The following is a 22,504-nucleotide window of genomic DNA, read 5'->3' as shown; positions in this document are numbered from 1 at the left end:
CTCAAAAGCTTTTCTTTTACTAGAGTGATGATGTGTATCATGTATGTTTTGAAAGAGTGAAGGCCATCTACATGAGAATTCTGAGTTAGCTATTAGCAGAAAACTAGCACCACACATATGAATAATTTTTGGCAATATGCTACAGATAAGAAATGTTTTGAATGTTTATGATAGTAATAATGTGAAGGAAAAGAAATAAAATGATTCATCCCATCCCATAGGCACTGACTTGAATAGCCTTTTCTTTTTATTGTGAGTAAAGGTCAAGAATGTAAAGAAAAGGTTATTGGTTTTATGTTATATCTTGCCTTCAAAAGCATTATATTCTATGTGATTGGAACTGTATTATGGAGCTGTATAAAACAGGTCAACCCAGTTTTTAAATGTGGAAGGTTGGGATTTGAATTATTCTGTGACAACTAATTACATTTAGATTGACAGTGAGATTCTTTCATCTAAAATGGCTCATCCTGATTTTTTAGCCATCTACTTTATTTAAAACAAAATGCAAAGAATTAATAATTTAAAGAGAGAGAGAACTATGGTAGGGTGAACATTGGTTACCCGAAAATGTCTGCTTCCTAATCACCAGAACCTGTGACCATGGTACAGGTCTTGCCTTTCATGGCAAAGGAGACTCTGTGACCAAGTTAAGGAATTTGAGATGGAGATGGGGAGAGTCCTGTGGATTGTCAGAATGGGCCCAATGTAATCATAATCGCAAGAGTCCCTAGAAGAGCGACGCAGCAGAGGCTGATTCAGAGAAGAGATAAAAGCACAGAAGCAGAGGTCAGGAAAGAGCAAAGATGCTATACAGCTGGCTTTTAAGGGGGCCACGAGCCAATGAATGCAGGCAGCCTCTGGAAGCTGGAAAAGGCAAGAAAAGAAACAGATTCTCCCCTGGAGCCTCCGAAAGGAACACGGGCTAGCTAAGGCCTTGATTTCAGTCCAGTGAAACTGATTTTGTACTTCCGACTTTTAGAACTGTTAGATGATATGCTTGTATTGTTTTAAACCACTGAGTTTATGGTAATCTGTTACAGCAGCAAGAGTAAACTAATACACTAGCCACTAAACATTAAAGCTGGTACTTCCAAAAAAAAATGGCTTGCTTACAACTTGTCAGAAAAGAGATGCATTTATCTGCTTTTGACAGCTTGTTTTCTTCTGGTTTCTTTTTTTCAAAATCCACCAAAGCAGAAGAGAGCTTGTCAGGAACTCTTAAAGAATGTTTGGCAAAAGCAGCAATTTTGTATCCCACCACCCTTTTGGTTTTTTTTTTAAACATTATGTAAAGTGTTGGGTGGTGTTCCAGTCACCAGGCTGGCAGCCAATAGCAAGCAAGCTGTCCGTTCAGGACCAAACGTTCTAGGCTTGCGCAGCAGCCCACACAGACAAGGACAACCGATGGAACAGCAAGGGTAGGCATAGGCCTGCAGTCCCTGCAGACATGCTCTCCAAAGCCTCACAGTCGGCGTTAAACATCTCCGCTATCACAGTCTCCCTTACTCTCGCCTTCTTTAAAGTGAGTAGAACGACATTGCAAGGGACCATCTAACTGTAGCTTGGGAGCACTGCTCCTCCTACTAAAACAGTTATGAGCAAAGTAAGTAGCATTCAGAAGTAAAGGGCAAAGGATCATTGTCGTTCAGATAGAATAATATTCAGAACCCACTTTTCCTTTATGAAATGCAAGCTTATAGGTTAAAGTACTCTATTATTATTATATAATCACTGAGATCATCAAACATCCCTCTCATTAAAAAGACCATTATTCTACCAGCGTTCCTGAATTGTTTTCATTTTGCCTGCCCAGAATATTCTAAGAAGTTAAGCCGGATGATAATTGTAAATCAGACACATCAGCTTAGTGTTTGTTATTTAGGAAAGTGACTTCATTTTCCCAGTGTATCATTGTCATTGCTGCCAGCCCTCAAAAGGAAATAGCAGCAGTTTTTTCTAATAATAAAATGTATTTATTGCTTTGTGTATAAACCTCTTAACTCTTAAGTTGGAGAAAGGGAAGTAATGTCTTTTAATTTCTGCTTTGATTGTATCTAAAAAGTTACATTTGTCCTTGTAATCCAATGAGAAATTGGTCAGACTTGCCTAAGACTTTCATGTAGCTCCTTTTATACATGAAAGCAGTATTTTCATAAATATCCCCAAAAACAAAATATTCTCCTTAATTTTGCTTGTGAAAATAAGGCCTTCTGATGCATGTTAAAAGTGGGCTAGTCCCACTTTTCTGGGGTGGTTGTGGGGACAACTAAGAGACGTGTTTAAAAAACTTCTATTTGAAGTTATTTTAAATGGGAACACTCATAGAAAAGAATGAATAATTACCTTTCTTTTCAAAACACATATTAATATTACCCCTGAATCCTGTCAGTGTAATATAAATATCAGCTATTTATTTTAAAAAATAGGTTTCTGTGCTTTTTAGGTATAAAACACATTTTTTTTTTATAGAGAACTCAAGCCCAGAAAATCTGATAGTAACTTCAAGTTAGTAGTCTAACAGAAATACTTCATAAGGATAGGATAAGATATGTTTTGAATTTCTCATTCCTCCTTTCTTGTGTTTATTCTATGCTTATTAACTTGAAGAATTGAGAGGGGACAATGTGGTTTAATTGTAACATAAAAATAACCTGCCAAGCCAAGAGATGCAACAAATGGAATAATCTTTTATGGATTTTTTTTTCATTTATAGTGTAGAGCTTCCCTGGGAGAAATGGAGTTATATGACTTTAATAAATAAGTATGAAAACCAAATAAAGTCTTAATGGCAAACTGAAATATTGATATACTGCTAGTCCCTGAAGCAGCAATTTTCAGAGCACGCTCAGAGCTGGTATATTGCACTGTGAACTTAAGGGTATAAAGATGCTTTATTTTAATGACTTTGCCCTATCCTTTGGTCCTCTGAAGGACTTCATATCCAATTCTGCCAAAAATTTGGCCTTTGAAGTTTCTAAAATTGAGCATAATATATTGTCCCATAGTTTAATCTTAGTCAAACAGAAGAAAGAATATCAGTTTAGGAAGCATTTCCATCCTCATTAAATACCTAAATCTGACCATATTCATCACTTTATCCAGTTTTCAGTGAATCACAAATAAATTAGGCATTTGCTGATGTTTAAAATGGGAGATAACTGCAAACACGCAAAGGAAAAAAGTGCCATTAGTACCATTCAGATATTTTGATATTCTGTGGATACATTCAAATTTTACTGTTTCCTTTCTACTGGATTTCCATGTAGAGTTTATAGTTAGGAAAGAATGTGACAAAATAAGATGTAATGGGTAGGTTCTAGCACCGCTTTTTAAACATCCTTGCCAAATCATGTATCGATATCTTTATAACAGTAAAATACAGCTGTGTCTTTTAAACTTAAGTATGTACAACAAATAATAGAAACAACACACATTATTGTATAAAAGGTTGAAAATAACAAATTCATCTTCAGCCCTGAAAATAATAACTCAGCATGCATGGTGTTCCGCTCGTGAAAGTGATGGTGTCACTGAGTGGGCAGAGCACAGGCCAGGAAGTAAGAAGCCAAGGTTGACATCTCCTTTCTGCCACTGTCTGGCCGAGTAGCTCTGAACAAATCCTTTAGCCTCTCTGAGCTTCACTGTCTTTGTGAAATGCAGACAGTGGGATAGGTGATTAATACCAGCCCTTTCCAGCTGGTTCTGTGACTTCTGTGCACACCCTTAGAGCATTAAAGTATCTTAAAGTAACTTAAAGTACCTCAGCATTATTATTAGATAAAGAAGCTCTGCCGACTTTTATACTTCTAAAATACTATGTAAGAGTTTTTCCAGTGCTAGACGAGATGAATAAGTAGGCTTTGTTTTATTCCTCACAATGATGATAACAAAAAACCCTGGACAGAATATGTATGTCAACTATAAGAAGACTATGAAAGTTCAGTATAAGAAGAAAGGCTGGGACTTCCCTGTGTCCAGTGGTTAAGACTTCTTGCCTTCTAACACAGCGGGTGCAGGTTTGACCCCTGGTCAGAGAGCTAAGTTATCATGCAGGGTCAAAAGACCAAAACACAAAAAACAGAAGCAAGATTGTAACAAACCAATAAAAGTCTTTAAAAATGGTCCACATTAAAAAAAAATTTTTTTTAAAGGTGGCGGCTGATTAGGGACCTCAGGACTCAAGGAACTCAGAAGTCAGTTGCCTGGTGGTATTTTGGATTTTTTTTTAAACTCCTGTGTATCCCAGCCTGAGCACTAGAGACACCCACAAGTCATAAATGCCAGCAGACACAAAAAATAATCCCGAGAGAACCGGCTCTTCCTAGGCAAAGTCCTGGGGAAAGGGCAGCTGAGCCAGATAGAAGCCTTTTAGCTCATCTGCATTGTCCAGGTGGACACCATGACAAAGCCACATTGCTCCCGTGCCCCTGTGGATGCTGCAGCAGAAGCCTGTGGGTAGATTCCTGGTTTCCACTCCACTCTGCAGTAACAGGGTTGTACTTCTCTCCTGTGAGTCTATGAGTGGAGCCCTGTCTTCCGCACCATCCTGCAGGAAGAAAGTAATACCCTTCCTTGGCTGAGCCTGTGGGTGGAACCCTGACTTTCATCCTCACCCTCTAGTAGAAGTAGCACCCATTCAGCCTAAATCTACGGGCAGAGCCCTGTCTCCACCCTGACCTGCAGTAATGAGGCAGCTGAGACCACGATCAGAACTCTGTCTTTAATGCCCACCCTGCAGTTCCATTCAGCACAGTACTCCTCCCCAACCAGGCATGGAGGCAAACCAAGACTTCTCCGCCCTCCAGTAATGACTAGGACCGCTTCCCTGCCCAGAATGTGGGGTAGAGCCCTGCCATTTGAATAACATACAAGTTTGGTGGGCAAAATAGCACTGCAGAAGCATTACAAAGGCTTTGTAAACTAGGTTGACATTTGAAACACAGCCTATATAGTGTGCCAGGATGTGCATTCTAAATCTAAGCAGGTTAACTACCTGCTGAAGTTGGAAGATTTCAATAGGGACCACACAGTCTTATAACACTCAAAATATCCAGGATGCAGTTCAAAATTATACTTCATTACCAGCAACTGAGAAAATCTCGACTCAGATGAAAGAAGACAATCAATAGTCACCAATATTGAGATGATATAGATGTTGGAATTATCTGATAAGGAAAACAGCATTCATAAAAATGTTCCAAGAAGCAATTAGAAAGACTCTTGAAACAAAAGAAAAATAGGAAATATCAGAAAGCAATAAAGATATAAGAAAGAATTAAGTGGACGTTTCAGAACTGAGAAATTTATGAACAAAATACCCACAGGATGGGCTCAGTAGTATTGATAGATTGGATATGTCAGAGGCAGGAATCCATGAACCTGAAAAATAGATCAGCAGAAATTATTCAACTCAAATGAGATGGGAAAATAGATTTTTAAAAGTGAACTGAGCCTCAGAGACCTGTAGGACAGTAACAAAAGATTTAACATTTGTGTTGTTGGAATCCTAGGAGAGGATAAGTGGGAAGGGTAAAGATACTTGAGAAATCAGTGGCTGCAACTCCCCAAATTTGGTAAAACAGTCAGAGAAAAATGATGTACCTGATTGGAGGTACTTTTCTGTAAATGAAATGTACTAAGCACTGTGTAGATGAGGAAGCAGCTATAACCCCAGCCTCCAAGTCCTTTTCAGGACCTGGCATTCACATCTGACAAACAGAATTGGCCTAGAGGTCAGCCTAGCTCCTGACCCTAAGCTAATCATGACAGTGCCATTCAAGGAACCCTGGGGCACTACCCAGGAAAGGCCTCTTAGTGTTATTTCCTTCTGAATAGCAACAGAGACATGGTATAGCCTCACGGTAACATAATAATAGAACCTACCAGTAGATCCAATATTAATGGATAAATACTATTATTATTCCCATTCTATATAAGTCACAAAAGAGTTTAAGTAACTCACTGAGAAGCACACAGTTAATAGATCTAGCTCTAAATTATAGAAGCTGTCCAAAACATTAAAATGTTCAGGGGAAATGAGGTCTTTTAAGTGGATGTTTCACCGATTTGCCTTGTGATTGAATCAGAAATCTTATTTATATCTAATATAGAATAAAGAGAAATTTAGGGTTTGGGTCCTGGACTCACTTGGACATTATTTGACTATGTAGAACAGTGTTGGGTCATTTCTTCAGATAGCTCACTAGAGCTCCTGTCCCTGGCAGCCTTTAGAACAAAGCAGCAGCTGTTGTTCTTTAGTGATGGTAATGTTTGGACACTATCAGCACGGCCGTGCCATCTCCAGTGCTGTTCACTTACAGACAGACACCTGCAAAGACCCAACTTCCCTCTGTACCAAACCTATCTTTTCACTTGGGAGATGCTCAGAACATAGGACTTCCTCCCTAAGAGTCTTAAGTTCTTTTGTCAGATTGGCAGTGTCTGCATATTTGATGAAATAACAATTTCATTTTTAAGCCATGGCTAATTTTCCTTGTCTCTGTTAACTGTTACTGTTGTATATAACTCAATTGCAACTTTACCAAAGGTCATGATGATGATCTTCGTCGGTATTTGTCCAACATTTTACAATATGCAAATCACCTTGAGTACATTGGCTCCTTAATTCTCATAACAATTCTGTGAGGTGAATGTTATGCTCCCCTTTCAGCCCAAACGGTAAGCAACACTGAAGCTTACCCAGGGACCACAGACAGTGGTAATGGCATTGTATGGTTTTCAGATCCATTGTGTGCTAAGTCGTATCAGTCGTGTCGGACTCTTTGAGACCCCATGGATTGCAGCCCGCCAGGCTTATCAGTTCGTGGGATTCTCCAGGCAACAATACTGACGTGGGTTACCATGCCCCACTTCAGGGGATCTTACTGACCCAGATATCAAACCTGCGTCTCTTGAATCTCCTGAATTGGCAGGAGGGTTCTTTACCACTGCCGCCACCTGGGAAGCCCCTAATCCATTAAGACCTGGCTATAAACTGTGTGTACCCCACTTGAATTTGATTTATAAGAGGTCAGTGTCAAGTTTTCATGAACTTAAAAACAAATAGGTAACATTTACCAAAAAACCCAAAGACAAAATTTAGTTAAATTATTCAGGTACAGTCCATGTCTCATAAGTGCAATTTAGCAAAATATTTGTATTTCTGTCTGCTTCTTCTAAAATGCTATTGTGCTCTTCTTCTTGAAAATAAAATGTCTCAAAATGTTAACTAGGAAATATCTGGGCTGTGGCATTTTAGAATTTATAACCCAATAAAATGACAAAGCAAAGGAACAACTTCAGTAGAGGCAGTAAGGTATAGGTGTTAAAATCATGAACGTTACAATCTTTGTAGGCTTGAATCTTGGCTCCACAATGTACTAAATGCTGTAGGTAAGTTACTTAACACCTGTGTGCTTGGTTTCATCACATTTATAAAGGAGAAGAATAATAAAACCTGTTTTATAAAAATGTGTGAGCTTAAATGAAATAATGTAAAGCACTTGAAATAGTGTGCTTGGCAATAGTAAGCTGTTGATGATAGCAGTAACAAATAATAACTAAAGCTATTTTTAGCTACCTAGATGTATTCTATAGTATTATCATATGCATATATTTAAAGAGCTATGAGTATATACAAATATGATCAGCATCATTTTAAGAGGACCCTTGGATACTTTTTACTTTTGGGGGTTCAATTTCACCTCATATTAGATTTGTTAAAATGCAGTTATATCCCACATTTAGTATAATTTTTATATAACTTTAAAGAAATGGATAAATTTTTAATTGGCATAATATTACATTTTGTAGACATTTAATTGAACACTTACTAACTTTGGTCTGGGTTGGTATTCTCTTGAGATCATACAGTGAGTAAATGATGGAACATGAGCTGGAATTCTAGTCTTCTAACTTAAAATTTTCCAAAAGAGAGGATGAGAAGAATGTTGCCCTCACTCTGCTGGCTGAAAGCTAGTCTTTAAACCTAATTCAGGTTGAAGTGTCTTGCCAAAATACTCCAGAACACTAAAAATTCTGAAAATAATAATGAATTTTTCCTTTTTAAATTCTTTAGATTGTGGTTTGAATGTTCATAAGCAATGTTCCAAGATGGTCCCAAATGACTGTAAGCCAGACTTGAAACATGTCAAGAAGGTGTACAGTTGTGACCTGACGACACTCGTGAAAGCCCACATCACTAAGCGGCCCATGGTGGTGGACATGTGCATCAGGGAGATTGAATCTCGAGGTGAGGCGTTTCCAGTGGGACTCAGAGCAGTCATAACTCCCTGCACAACCAAGCTTTCTTCTGCAAGTTTAGGGGGAATGATTTCAGATAACAATCTGAAAGTCTGAAAGCAATTAACAAGTAATTAACCAACATGATTTCAAGGTACACTTAACCAGTTATAAGAAATATGCTTAAAAATATACTTATGGATGATGCTTCCAGTCTGTAAAACTTGATATGTCGATGCCAGTTCTTTTTTCAGTTTTTATACTTTTCTTAGGTCCAAAAAGCAAAGAAATAAATGCTCTGTTTAAAACTATTCTAGACCAAACAACCAAAAACAGAACTACGCCCTAATTAGTCTCTGCCACTTTGGAAATAATTGCTGCAGGCCTATTAATATAGTTTATCTCAGTCTTCTCTTATGTAAAAGAATTTATGGTATACTAGTGGTGATGAAATTATTTCCCTTAAGACTTAAGGCATTTGATCTAGTTAGACAAAATGATGAGCCAAATTACAGATATTCAGTTGACAGTAGGTCAGAATTAAAGAACTGTGAGTAAAACAATTTTATTTTAGGAGAAAAGTATGAAGAGGTTTCTAAACATACATATTTCTAAACATATATATTTCATCATTCTTCTTGACACATTACTTCCCCAGCCTGAAGTATGAGAAAAAATTAAAATCTGAGAAAAGGACATTACCCCAAAGAGACTAATTAGCTCCCCTGCTCTATTTTTACAGGTCTTAATTCTGAAGGACTGTACCGAGTCTCAGGATTTAGTGACCTAATTGAAGATGTCAAGATGGCTTTTGACAGAGGTATGTTTTCCAGCAGGTTCATTTACTTAGGACAATAATACTCTACCCAAAGAGACACAGTTTCTTATTTTATTCTTTCCATTGTTTTTCTAAATCACTAATTATTATTATGCCAAATAAAATAACTTGGCTTATAATTTTTATAGTTTCTGTATTAGTTGTAAGTATTAAGCTATTCAATTTCAGGATGAGAAGGAAGTGTAAAATTTAACTATATTACCAATATTTGAGTCTCCAAGGCTGGTCCATGTTCACCAAAATATATACAGAGCAATTAAATTTACCAGAAACCATGGAGAAAACAGGGGAGGTGGGTGGGAGAGGAAGGAATCTAAGTCATTACAGAGCTCAGATTTCTCAGGTCTGTGGTGGCCGACTTAACTCTGCCTGCTCTGCATGCCTCCCCAGCATCTTGTCATCCAAGTTCAAGCTCATTAATTTTCATATAAGAAATTTAGGGTTTTGACCACATGTGCTAATTAGCTTACTTCCTGAAAGCTTTACTTCTGAGTTGATATGCTCTATTTGGTAAAAAAGAGAAACTCTGTGAATTTTCCTGTATGTTGGCATGCATGCTTAGCACTTCCCAGCTAAATTGACTGTTGGAATGGTATTACATGGTCAAAGTAGTCTTCTCTCCAACATTGTTATGCTGAAATATTGTGTTAAATCTCCAATATCACAAAACTGCCAAAATATGTGGATTTGAAAGACCAACCAGAAAAAAAAAAAATTCAAGCTCATGTGTTGGGGCAAGAATCTGAGAGGACCTGAAGACCTTCTGGCATCAGCCCCCTCTGTGGGAGGAGGGGCCCAGCCAAAGAAAAGCTCAGTGCCGCTTATTTTCTTTTAACATTTACATTAAGGTTTTGTTCCCATAGTCCTCTGATTTGTCTTTGTTTTGGGCACTGGAATAAGTGGGTACCAAAGAGCTGTACGCTTGAATATAGGAAGTAAAAAGAGCGGGAGTTGCGATCGCGAAGACACCCTTTTCTTTGCAAGTACACGCTTCTGGTTCCATCACACTCCTCTCCCGTCACAGACTTCTAACAGCCAACAGAGGTAGAAGACAAAATAAATGAGATATTATCATCAGCACCGTAAGAGGAAATCTAGGTCAGCCCACATATTTGACAAGATTGAAGAAGACGAGGCAAAGAAATGGCGTCGGGAACAACCCTGAATCTAAACAAGATTGAATGTTAAGAGGCATGTCTTTTTCTCCGGGAGGTAGCAACTGATCAAGTCCATTCCCAGCCACTGGCAGTGAGAGATCTGCCATATAACCCCTCCTTTCTTGCTGCTGCCCAGTTTCCTCTGTTAACATCTCTCATTCATGTAATACAATCTGTTATAATTGTGAGCCAACATTGATGTCAATACATTATTACTGACTAAAGTCAGTAGTTTACATTAAAGTTCATCTTTATGTTGTACAGTTCTGTGCTTTTGGGCAGATGCGTAACGTCACGTATCCACCATTACAGTGCCGTACAGAACTTTCACTACTGTAACAATCCTTGCACTCCACCTGTTCTTCTTCCCCTTCCTCCCCGAATGCCGCTGATCTTCTTACTGACTCCATAGCTTTTTGCCTTTTCCAGATTGTCAAACAGTTGGAATCATACAGTATGTAACTTTTCCAGACCAGCCTCTGTTACTGGGCAGTGTGCATATAAAATTCCTCTGTGTCTTTTCCTGGCTTGAGAGCTCATTTATTTTTATCACTGAATAATATTGTTTTTGTCTGGGTATACCACAGTTTATCGGTTCACTTATTGAAAGCCACCTTGGTTGCTTCCATGTTTTTGGCAGTTGCAAATAAAGCTGCTAGAAACATTTGTGTGCAGGTTTTTGTGTGGACAGAAGTTTTCAATTCCTTTGGGTAAATACCAGGGAGTATGACTGCTGGATTATACGGTGTTTGTTTAGCTTTGCAAGCACCTGCCTGTTTTCTGAAGCGGCAGCTCCTCTTTGTATTTCTGCCAGCGACCAGAGAGAGTTCCCGGGGCTCTGCATCCTCGCCAGCATTTGGTGTTGTCGGTGTTGTGGGTTCTAGCCATTCTAATAGCTCTGTAGGGAAGAGGCTGCTTTTTTGTCCTTAGAAATCTTTCATAAGCCAAATGGAATAAAAGAAATTAGTATAAGATCTAGCTCAGAGTAGAAACTAATTAAATCTTTAGTAGATGAAAATTGAGTTGTTTTAACAGAGTACTAAGTGCAGGGGAGGGCAGAAGGAAAGCCAGCTTTCCTTAAGAGTGTTAAGGCCTAGCAAGTCTAAAATATTCCTGTGTTTTATAATTTCTTCTCTTGTTATCGCAACACTCTAGCGTTTTGTTTTGCTTTCTCCCTTCTCACTAATTCTCCTACCCCCAGGGCTCAGGCAAGATCGAACATTATGTATGGGAACCCAGGGTGAATCAAAGGTGGCCTTTTGTGCAGGTCTTTTGTAAGTTGGGAGGACCGGAGTTGTTATTTTTCCCATTCTCTATGTTTATTTTAAAAAGAAAGGAAAAGTTACCCCACAGTATTCCTCTAGGACTTCTCACGAAATTTTTAAATATTTCTGTTAACCTCAGTCATCTCCTACTGTCTCCCTCCATCATAAATTGTGGAAGAATAAATAACTTTAGAATAAAAAATTCAGGTTGTCTTCCACAGGAAAAACTGTAAGTGTATCAGCACAGTGAATTTGATGTTTAAAACTGAAGCGTTATGAATCTTTAAAAACAGTGTACAAAAATGTTATTTGTTAAAAGTGCTATGATATTTACTTTTGTTTCTTTTAACATCCTTCAAAGATGGTGAGAAAGCAGATATTTCTGTGAACATGTATGAGGATATTAACATCATCACTGGTGCACTGAAACTGTACTTCAGGGATTTGCCAATTCCACTCATCACATACGACGCCTACCCTAAGTTTATAGAGTCCGCCAGTAAGTATGAAGGGACACGCTTGTAACCTGACAAATCGTCTCTTCTAGGTAATCACATCTCCTGTTTTTTTCCACTGAGTATCTTGAATGCGTTTTATGAAATATTTCTCCCTGGCCTCTCTCCATGGCTAATGTACTCACAAGAATTTTGAACTCTTCTCTAACATAGGTTTATTTATGACTTCTGCCATCAGAAGCATCTTTGTAATGTGTAACTTTTACTTTCCAAAGTAAGGCTTACACCAGTTCTCCTGGACATGAACAGTAGATTTTGTAAAGTAAAATAAAAATAACTAGAAAAACAAAATTGAAAAAATGCCCACTATCTCTTGTTAGATTCAGCAAACACAAAGATTACTCTGTCAGACTGCTGTCAAATATATAAATTCTTACTTTCAGTTTCTGTCCTTAATCTGTGACACGCCAGTAACAGTTTGCAGACTGGCTCAGGTTCATAGATTATACTTTTTAAGAAGCTCTGTTTTAGAACAAATGTTAAGAAATGACAGTTTAAAAAAGTTAACTTTTTAAAAAGTTGGAAAATAAGCTCTAGTTAAGATGAAAATGAGAAAAAGCAAAGATTCATTAGCCAAATTTTATTTATGGTGCAAACATCATACCTGTAGTTCACACTTTTTTTTTTAAAGAAGGAATTCTTAGCAGATTTTAAGTGTTGGCATTACCTTTTTTTTTTTTTTTTTCTGAAAAGATAGGCTATTTCCATCGTTTGATTCTCTCTCTTAAAAACCATATGTTGTCTTGATCTTTAAATAATAACATCACTTCCTTATATCACTGATTTGCTTTTTTATTTTGGAATTTCATGAAGTACAAACTTTCTTTGTTCTAATTTTCAGTTTCCCTTCAGAGCCTGTGTTGAGAATTTTTGTGGTTAGTTCCATGGAGCCCTGATTCCTCGTGGGTCAGTTCAAGCTCTCATGTAGAGAACAGCTGTGAGAATTGCATTGATTTTTTACAAGCATTAATGTTAGAAGCCACAAGATTCTATCTCTTCCATGGGAATTCAGGATGGGTTCAGGGCAGATCATGAAAATTGTCTGAAGGAGCTTACGGGTTGTTGTTTGGTGGGGCACAGGTTTCCTCCCAGAGAGAGAAATCACATAACCACTAATCTGGAAAGCACCTGACACACACTTGTACCATGAAGGGCTGCTTAGACCTGGGTTTACCCCAGTCCCCAGCACAACATGAGGCTCCACTGGACAGCGTTTCTGTCCCTATGTGGCTTGGGAGTAAAACTGAAATGTGACTAGCCCGTGGGCATCCAGTTAGCAAAGGACAGAGCTAAGATTCAAACCCCAGTTCTGAATGCTGCATAACCCCTTTATCTACTTAGAAAAAAAATCTAAGCCCTCCTTACGGATTTTAAGGCCTTTCACCCCTCCCAGATTACCTCACTACCTTTCCCCCTATCCACCCAAGCTGCTGAGGACAATCTCCCCTCTTTATTATTCTTCCAAAGCATTTGTCACCATTCTTGTGCTTATGTCTGAAAGTGAAAGTGAAATCACTCAGTCATGTCTGACTCTTTGCGCTACCAGGTCCCTCCATCCGTAGGATTCACCAGGCATGAGTACTGGAGTGAGTTGCCATTTCCTTCTCCATTGTGTCTGAAACAGCCCTCCTATTCAGCAAGCTCCCTTTTGTCAAGAGAGCTCTTGAAAGCACATTGTAAGAAACTTCCCTTAATCAAGGTAGAAATTCCATTTCCCTCTAATATAAGACTGTTTGATGTGTGACACCAAAAACCCTGGCTTAATGTTTACGCTCAATATACATGTTTACTGTATGTGTTTGATACTGGTATCAAAGAGTTTGTGCAACAATGTGTCCTTATAACATGTCTTTCCTGGTAGTAGAATCTGTTTCATTCTTCAGACTCACAGGTACAGCCTTTCTCTTTCTGTATTGATAGATAAGGAAAATGAGAGAAGCTAAGATTTATAGAACATATTCAGTGCCAGAAATGGTGCTGGGCACTTTACACCCATGATGCTGTTTTAGAAGAAATGAGATGTTATAGGTATAATTGTCCATGGCAAGAGGGGATGGCCCTGGCATTCAAATTCACATCTGTCTAACATCAAAGCCCTGGCCTTCTCCCTTCTGCACACTGCGTGGCTTCTCTCATTGAACAGGGAACAGAAGGATTAAAAGGAGGAGGAAGACAAGAGGGAAGGGGTGGAACCCCTTTCAAACAGAGCACAGAGCTAACTCACCCTTCACTATGAGCTTTTTTGTATCTCAGCCATTGAAACCACCAGGGACCATGTTCTTCAGGTCTCAGGTATCTGGCATTTACTAGAAGCCCTTGCCAATAGCAACCACAACAACAAAGTCAGAGTTCTTGTTAAAGCTTTCCCCTGCAAAAGCTGTTGAACGCTGCTCTGGCAGCCTTCCCTGGAGAAGCTGCTGATTGAAAGCTGGAAATGAGTGGTTGCAGAAAATGAGAAAAGGATTCAAGGATGGAGAAGGCCAGGGCATCCAAACCAAAGGCTTGAAAGCTTCATAACCCTTCTTTCATAATCCCCTGGAAACTCTTATGAACCAACTTGAAGCCTTGATCTCCCCAGTGTAGAAATCGGTGCCCTACAAAACAGAGGCCATGCTCAGTAACCCAGCATGCATCACAGTGAAAAGAGCACTGCCACAGCTGAGCTCTGGGTCGGGCTGAATGGAGAAACCATCTTCTGGCTAAGGAGTCTAAGAGCTCTTCCCAGAAGATCTCAGAAAAGTTACTGACTCAGTTAGTATGTAACTGTGAGTGAGTCAGATAAACTCAGAGAGAAAACCCAGGGTTCTTTGTCCTCAGCAATTTAAAATGTGCTGAAGAGAAGTCTGGAAAGAGAGCTTGCTGAGTTTCCCCGTCAGCTGTACCACTGATTCACCCCTTTTGCTTGCCTAAGTTTTATTCTTCTTGGATTTGAATTTTTCTGAAGAATCAGACAGTGCTTCATTCAGAGAGCATGTAACTAGGCCTGATACATGTCCAGAGTGCTCACTTCCTGCCCCCACAATGTCCACACCCACATCCCCAAATCCTCCAGACTTTTCCAGGACCTCTCAGCTGTAGGCCACCTTTCTCTCTTAGAGTCCCCTCACGCATAGATGGGCCTCGTTCACAGCCTCATTCCTTCCAGCCAAGGTTATAGTCATATCTCGTCTTCCCTGCTGCTGCTGCTGCTGCTAAGTCACTTCAGTCGTGTCCGACTCTGTGTGACCCCATAGACGGAAGCCCACCAGGCTGCCCCGTCCCTGGGATTCTCCAGGCAAGAACACTGGAGTGGGTTGCCATTTCCTTCTCCAATGTGTGAAAGTGAAAGTGAAGTGCTCCCTACTAGGTTGTAACTCCCTCAGGTGCAGGGGTCCTTTCCTGTTTGTATTATCACAGTGCCCAGTTATATAATGGTTTAGTTGCTAAGTCATGTCCGACTCTTGTGACCCTGTAGACTGTGGCCCACCAAGCTCCTCTGTCCATGGAGTTTTCCAGGCAAGAATAATACTGGAGTGGGTTGCCATTTCCTTCTCCAGGGGATCTTCCTGACCCAGGGATCAAACTTGAGTCTCCTGCATTGCAAGCGATCTCCTCCATTGCAGGAAGATTCTTTACTAACTGAACCACCAGGGGAGCCCAAAATAATAGTGCTCAAAAACATTTGTTGAATGAGTAAACATAATTTTATACTAAGAACCGTAGTATCTTAGCATTTTTGGATAATCTAAGGGGTCATGTAACTGGACTTTCTCCAACACATTCTTTTTTGTTGTTGTTTGTGGTTTATTTGTTTTTTTCAGCTTTTTATTTTGTATTGAGGTATAGCCAATCAACAGTGTTGTGATAATTTCAGGTGAACAGCGAAGGGACTCTGCCATACATATACATGTATCCACTCTCCCCCAAACTCCCCTCCCATCTCGGTTGCCACATGATCCTGAGGAGAATTCCATGTGCTATAGAGTAGGTCCTTGTTGGCTATCCATTTTAAATACAGCAATGCCAACAGATTCTTTTTTAAATACCCTGTAACTACAGGAACGACTTCCCTGGTGGCTTAGTGGTAAAGAATCCGCCTGCCAAGCAGAAGACAATTAAACGACAAAAAACTAAGATCACTGCTTCTCCAGGTGGCCCATCCACTGGTAGACAGATGTCCACTGACAGAGGCGCCAGGGATCTGCCTGCTTTTAACTCCCCGCCATGGGCAGTGATCCCACTGTGCCCCTCTCCCACATGCAAGTCTTTCATATACTTCAACAACCAATGGTGACCTTCCATCTCTGAGTACATTCTGCTGTATCTGTCTCACTTTTAAATTATGCTGTGGTTTTCTTGGGGCTAAAGGTTTGCATTCTCTGAAAAATTGATCATGGGTAAGACTTTAGGGGAAAAAAGAGAAATTAATTCTAGAGAAGAATCTTGGTCAATTTAATATCAGTATATTCAACTGCATTTTGTCATTTGTTCCCAAATTTATATTTCTGGTCTGGCCCTCTCCCTAAACCCCAGATCAGTCCATAGCCAGCACGTTCACTTGGATATCTGAAAGACATCTCAGAAGCAACTCTCGATCTTTCCCCCAAACCTCATCCACCTGTGATCTTCCCCATCTCAGTTAATTGAGGCTCCACCCTTCCAATTGCCTAAGCCCAAATTTTGGCCCATTCTTGATTCTTCTCTTTTTCATACCTCCCTCATCAGAAAATCCTCTGGACTTTGCCCTCAAGATATGCCCAGAATCCAGCAACTCCTTACACCTTCACTGCACCACCTGGTCATTCCCCACCAGGGGTGTGTAATTATGACCAGAGCCACCTTTCTGGTTTTCCTCTTGCCCTTCCATAGCCTGTTCCACACATGGCAGCCAGAGGAGTGATGTGAAAAATGTGTATCAGATCATGACCCTCCCTTGTGTAGAACCATCCCATTTCTCTCTGTAAACGCTGTGCTCTTAAACTAGCCACAGCCCATGCCGTGATGAAGTGCCCTCTTACCTCTCTGACCTCAGCCCCTTCTTCTCCCCTCCTTGCTTGGGCTCCTGCAGCCACACTTGGCTCCTCGCTTTTCCTCAAACATTAGAGGCACACTGTCCCCTCAGGCCCTTTGCAAGGCACATTGGAGGCACACTGTCCCCTCAGGCCCTTTGCAAGGCTTCTCTCTGCATAGAGCCATCTTCACCCAGATCTCCATGGAATTCATTCCCTCGCTCCCTCCAAGTCAGTACTCAAGACCTTTTTCTCATTAAGGCCTATCCTGATCATCCCATGTAATACTGCACCCTCTCAGCCCTCCCAGTGTTCCTTATCCTGCTGATTTTTTCCATAGGAATCATTCTAATCTAGTAAAAACTCTAAGATAGGCTGTTCGTTGTTTATCGTATGTTGCCTCCAGTAGAAAGCAAGCTGTCTGTGAGCCGGGAATTTTGCTTGTTTGCTAGGCCACCGACACTGTCCTTAATTTCATACTATCTCGGGATTCTCCTTATAAAGATTAGCTGTAGAAGTTAAAAGGAAACTGTTACTCTTTGTACAATTTCCAGAATACTGTAGTTTCAAATCAATTAGTCCAGTCATAAAAACTATAGCTAAGTAAAAACTAAGTAGTAGTTTTCTATAGTAAATGGAATTTTCTTCTCTTAGTTCTAGAAATTAAATGATCTAATTTCAGTATCTGAGATGTTACGGCTGTTATGAATTGGCACTTTGAACCTTGAAGTCCCAAGGTTCCAAGGCTGTGCATTATTTATTATAGCAAAAGGCGAACAACACATCCTTTACTGCTGAGAAATGAACCAAGAACTCTGAGGAAACTTTGGGCAGAAACTGTAAAATGGCTAAAGTTTCTTTGAATTAAAAAACTTCAGTCAGTGTTCACATGCTAAAATTTACCACATGTGCTCTGCCAATCCTAGGAGCATTTCACGTTGATCTTATATTAGTTTTTACCTGACTCCAGTACATTGCCATTGAATTAGTTTTATAAATTAGAAAGAATAGGATTCTTGGGCTTCTGTCTTAAATGTTATATTCTGGTTAGATGTGGACTTCCAGCATTTCAAGGCTGCTAGCCAACATTTAAAGGCAGTTGCCCCGACACCCAACATTTAAAGGTGCCCCATCTTCCTCATGTTTGGGTTGAAGCAGGAATGTGCCATGGTTCTCTTTTTGAGAACACGAAATTCCAAAGATATCTTTTGTTTCTGAATATGGAAGTAACTGATGGATTAAATGCACTCTGTGACCTGAAAGGAATGTGACTTTTTGGCCAACAGAGAACTAAAATATCTAAATGAAGATGCTGAAAGGAGATTTTCAAACTATTTTGAACAGCGCAGCATGGCTTCAGTATGTCTGTGGTGTTCGAAGATGACCTCGTTTGCATATGTGTTTTTATCCTTGCATACATGTCTGAGTTTTTTAAAGTTACATCCTATACATCCAATATCCAAATTTCATAATGAGCAGACCCCAGGACCCTCAAGTTGAAAACACTGGGTTCCCTCCCCAGAAGTCCAAAGAAATGGACTTGCCACATGGACACTAACCTTTTGGAAGTCTGAGACTTGAATCTTAAAAACTTATTTTCCAAAGCCATGGGCAGCGACCTTGTAAGTTTCAGAAGATCACCCCAAGAATAGAATTAAATGAGCCATTTGTACCAGTTGTCTGTTAAAGTTTCTCTCCTTGGTATTCATCTTGCTGTTACAGAAATTATGGATCCTGATGAGCAATTAGAAACCCTTCATGAAGCACTGAAACTGCTGCCGCCTGCTCACTGCGAAACCCTCCGGTACCTCATGGCGCATCTGAAGAGGCAAGTTTCCAACTTGGAATATACTTGTACCACATCCAGATGTTAAGAATAAAATGAAAGCAAAGGTGAAAGAGAGGTCACGTGATCTGTCGAAGAATGAATAAATGCATAGCTATCTTGTCTCCTGGTGTGAAATCACACATGTTGAGAAGGAAGGCTAAAAATATTCTGTAGTATAATACGGTATGTAGACTTGATTCTTTCATAAATGGATTTGCAGTTCCAGTAAATGTTTGCAGACATGTTAGAAATATCAATATTCTGCCAAGGACATGGATTAATTTTTGTGGAAAGGAAAAAGGTTGCAGCTATATAAAGACACTAGCATTAATATAATAAATAATAAAGCAAGAATGAAGCAACTTGCAAGAAAGCTCACTTTTCTTATGTCTTGCTCCAAAATAGGCACTTCAGACTTACTGTTTTAGATTATCGAATTAATGTTTCCAACACTGAAACCTGCTGTAAAAAGTGATGGAGTAAAGAACGGGGTAAAGAGAGGAATGGAAAATAAAATATTTCAGTTGCTTCTGGTTTAATGTTTTAAAGTGATGGATAGTGAGGTAGCTTTATTTCCCGGCTCTGTCACCCTCCATCTCTCCCAGTTGAAGCAAAGTTTCCAAAATTATATGACCAAATTTTAGTGGTTTTAGGGTTGCCAGATGCAAGACCAATCAGAAGCAAACAAACAAAAAAACTCAGCAGAACTTGGCATCTCCTTTGTACACCTTGAAGTCCAAGTTACCCTAAAGTGAATATTTAACTCATGGCGCTTTCAAAGACTCTACATGATCTCCATGTTTAGAAGCACCATAAGTTAAAACTTTTAATATGCTTATAACTTCACTTATAAATTCAAGTTTGCTGCATATGTGGATGCAGTTGAGAACTCCACACTAAAACAAAGAAATAGCTCTCAAATTATAGTCTCTATGCCTTTGCTGTAGCAATAAGAATTATAAAAATACTTAAAACTCCCTGATGAGGTTGCTTACCCTGAGCCGTTTCCTATTAATATCACTACCACTCTCCCCCTAGATACTCAATAAACTATTCAGCTTGCAAAACACTCTATAGGAAACAAGATCTCGCCAAAGTGGAGGGAGAGCTGTTGGAGTAATCGAGATGACCCAGCCCCTTCCCTGCAGCTCTGGGCCGTGGCAGGAGAATCCACAACTAGAACAGAACCCACTCAGGCCAGCACATCAACTCTGGCTTCAGCTCCAGTGGTCACCGCAAGTTTAAATTATTCCCATCATTTACCTTAAGGAGAGTCAGTACTTTGAAGTTGAGAAATAACCTAGCAGAAGGGTTGATCAGTGGACACAACCCACTTTGAATCTTGTTTTTGTTTTGGCGCTCCAGCACGACAAAGATCCCCATCCCCTACATGAAGTCATCCTCCCTTGTATCTTTTCAGAGTCACCCTCCACGAAAAGGAGAATCTGATGAATGCAGAGAACCTTGGGATTGTTTTCGGCCCGACACTCATGAGATCTCCAGAACTAGATGCCATGGCTGCCCTGAACGACATACGATATCAGAGACTGGTGGTGGAGCTGCTTATCAAAAACGAAGACATTTTATTTTAAGTTCTTAGTTTGAAGGAAAAAAGAAATGTTTTACAGATGAAGGAATGTTTTATAGTAATTTAATTGGCTCTTATAGCTGAATTACTTCTTGGTTAGAAGTTTGGGCATATAACCAGATTAAAATGAAGGAACTTCCCATTGTTTTCATAGCACCGCTCAGCTGTCCTTGTAAAACAGTGAACACACGCTTTCCAGTTCTAGTAATCCTGGGTGTTTATCATGTTCAGAGAAACTCAAGCTATTGCATGATTAACCCTGTTTGGCAAGGGAACCCCATACAAAGGAGACACCAAGCCTGCACCGCCCCTTCATCCTGGGTCGCCTGTGGTTGTAATTCAGCATGTTTCGCAGAGTAAATCTGTCGTGACTTTGCTTTTGGGTCCTATGTCATTGATTTCTGATGCTTCTATAAACATGCACACAAATGGAGAAAACAGTACCTCTGGCTGCTGCATTGCCATAGACTATAACATATGCCTACTTTTCTCAAATGCTTCATTTCTGGTTTCTCTTAGTTCTTCTCTAACATAGTACTTTCTTTCCAGCAAAAGCAAACTGTGTTTTCAGATTTGTTACTTTAGTAAATTATCTCTACCAATAAAAAAAGTACAACACAGAGCATTTTGTTAAATTATTATTGGTTTTCAGTTGTAATTTTGTGTTTTTATCTGGCATGCATTTATTAATTTATTAAATTTGGCTTTTAGAAATAAAAAATATTGATAGCTTACTGTTTTCTCATGACTCATAGTATGTGGGAAAATGTGTTTGACCATTTATTTAATACTGAGTATTCCTTGCCACCTCTTTTGTTTACTGTTGAAAGTTTTGCATTGAATGCTCCTTAAAAAAAATAATTTAAAACTGCTTAGAAACAGAATACCCCATTCATGGCTTTATTTCTCTTCTTGCATACTCTGGCAGAAATCTAGAATATTTTCTCAACTTTTTTGGGGGGTGGGAAGGGCAGGTAGGAGTTCATTCTAGAGCCATCACAAAAAGAAAAAGGGCTAAAACCAAAACAAAAACACCTGACTTTCTAAACACTTAGTTTGTCAGCAGTGCATGATGCTGACATGCCGTTGAGCTAACACTGCCTGAGATGAGCCTGGGAAACCCAGGCGACAGGCCTGATGCTGGCACTAGACACTCACGTGCCTGTGAGCAAATGACCTTCCAGATTCTGTTTCCTCATCTGTCAAATGAGGACCCTTCCAGAACTGAAGCTCTGTCCTTCTTTAAAAACTGAATAATACAAGACTCATTTCCATTTTTGCCATTTCAATCCGTAATGCTTTAAAGACTATCTCAGTGCTAACGGGAACTGACAGAAGTATGTTGTTTTCCATATTTTTACCCTTAGGCCATAGTAGGAAGTTGGTCATATGTTTTATTAATGTTTATGCTCAGCAAAGTGTAGTTACGCAGTCCTTCACAACTATCTCAACCATAGTCACCCATGAAAAATGTCACTGCACTAAACAGCATGGGATCCATAGATTAATAAAGTCCAGAGATTAGCGTCCTATAACATAGGTGCTTTAAAATGGAGGTCACTGCAAGGCACTAAACACTAAGGTGATGCTTTTGACTTATGAAACACGTTTGTCGGAGAAACCTGATCATGTCTGACTGTCCCAGGGTTAGGTACATATGAACTGCCTCTACATACTAGGGACTGAACTTTGTGTTGTACAAAGTCTTTTTAAAGGAGACTTCAGTTGTAAAGAAATATACCTTTATAGAATATAATCACCCTTTTTTCCCCCTGTAACAGATACGGTTGACTTTAGTTCAGGCACTTTCCAGAATTAGAGGTGGATCTGGACCAGGAGCAGTGCCTGATCACAGTAAATATGAAGCAGATGTTCAGGTAAAGTTGTGAGTATGTCTGCAGACAAGGTTACTGTTTACCAGGTTTATGAACAGTGCACTGAGCATGTTTTGAAGTAGATGGATGTGTGGTTCCTTCCCCCAGGATGTGCTGATACAAATCACAGCCACATCATCTGTGAGCACCCCTGTACCATCGGGTGACACTTCTTGAACTGAAAGAACAAATCTCAGTCACTTAGGG

General features: G+C 39.6%; 1 protein-coding gene across 2 annotated transcripts in view; it reads left to right on the top strand.

Annotated features, from left to right (window-relative positions):
- Positions 1-21,146, top strand: part of CHN1 (chimerin 1) — a 212,560-nt gene extending 191,414 nt beyond the window's left edge. For both annotated transcript variants that reach the window (XM_055397656.2, XM_088830214.1), the window contains exons 10-14: positions 8,081-8,254; positions 8,987-9,064; positions 11,866-12,003; positions 18,730-18,835; positions 20,256-21,146. In XM_055397656.2, coding sequence (XP_055253631.1) covers positions 8,081-8,254; positions 8,987-9,064; positions 11,866-12,003; positions 18,730-18,835; positions 20,256-20,427 — 668 coding nt within the window. In that variant the 3' untranslated portion in view covers positions 20,428-21,146. The remainder of the gene's footprint in view (positions 1-8,080; positions 8,255-8,986; positions 9,065-11,865; positions 12,004-18,729; positions 18,836-20,255) is intronic.
- Positions 21,147-22,504: the final 1,358 nt, after the last annotated feature.

This window comes from Moschus berezovskii, chromosome 2 (assembly GCF_049115385.1).
Source record: "Moschus berezovskii isolate FMDL1 chromosome 2, NW_MosBer_1.0, whole genome shotgun sequence".
Lineage (NCBI taxonomy): Eukaryota > Metazoa > Chordata > Mammalia > Artiodactyla > Moschidae > Moschus > Moschus berezovskii.
The sequence above is the reverse complement of the archived record's forward strand: the minus strand, read 5'-3'. Positions and strand labels throughout refer to the sequence as shown.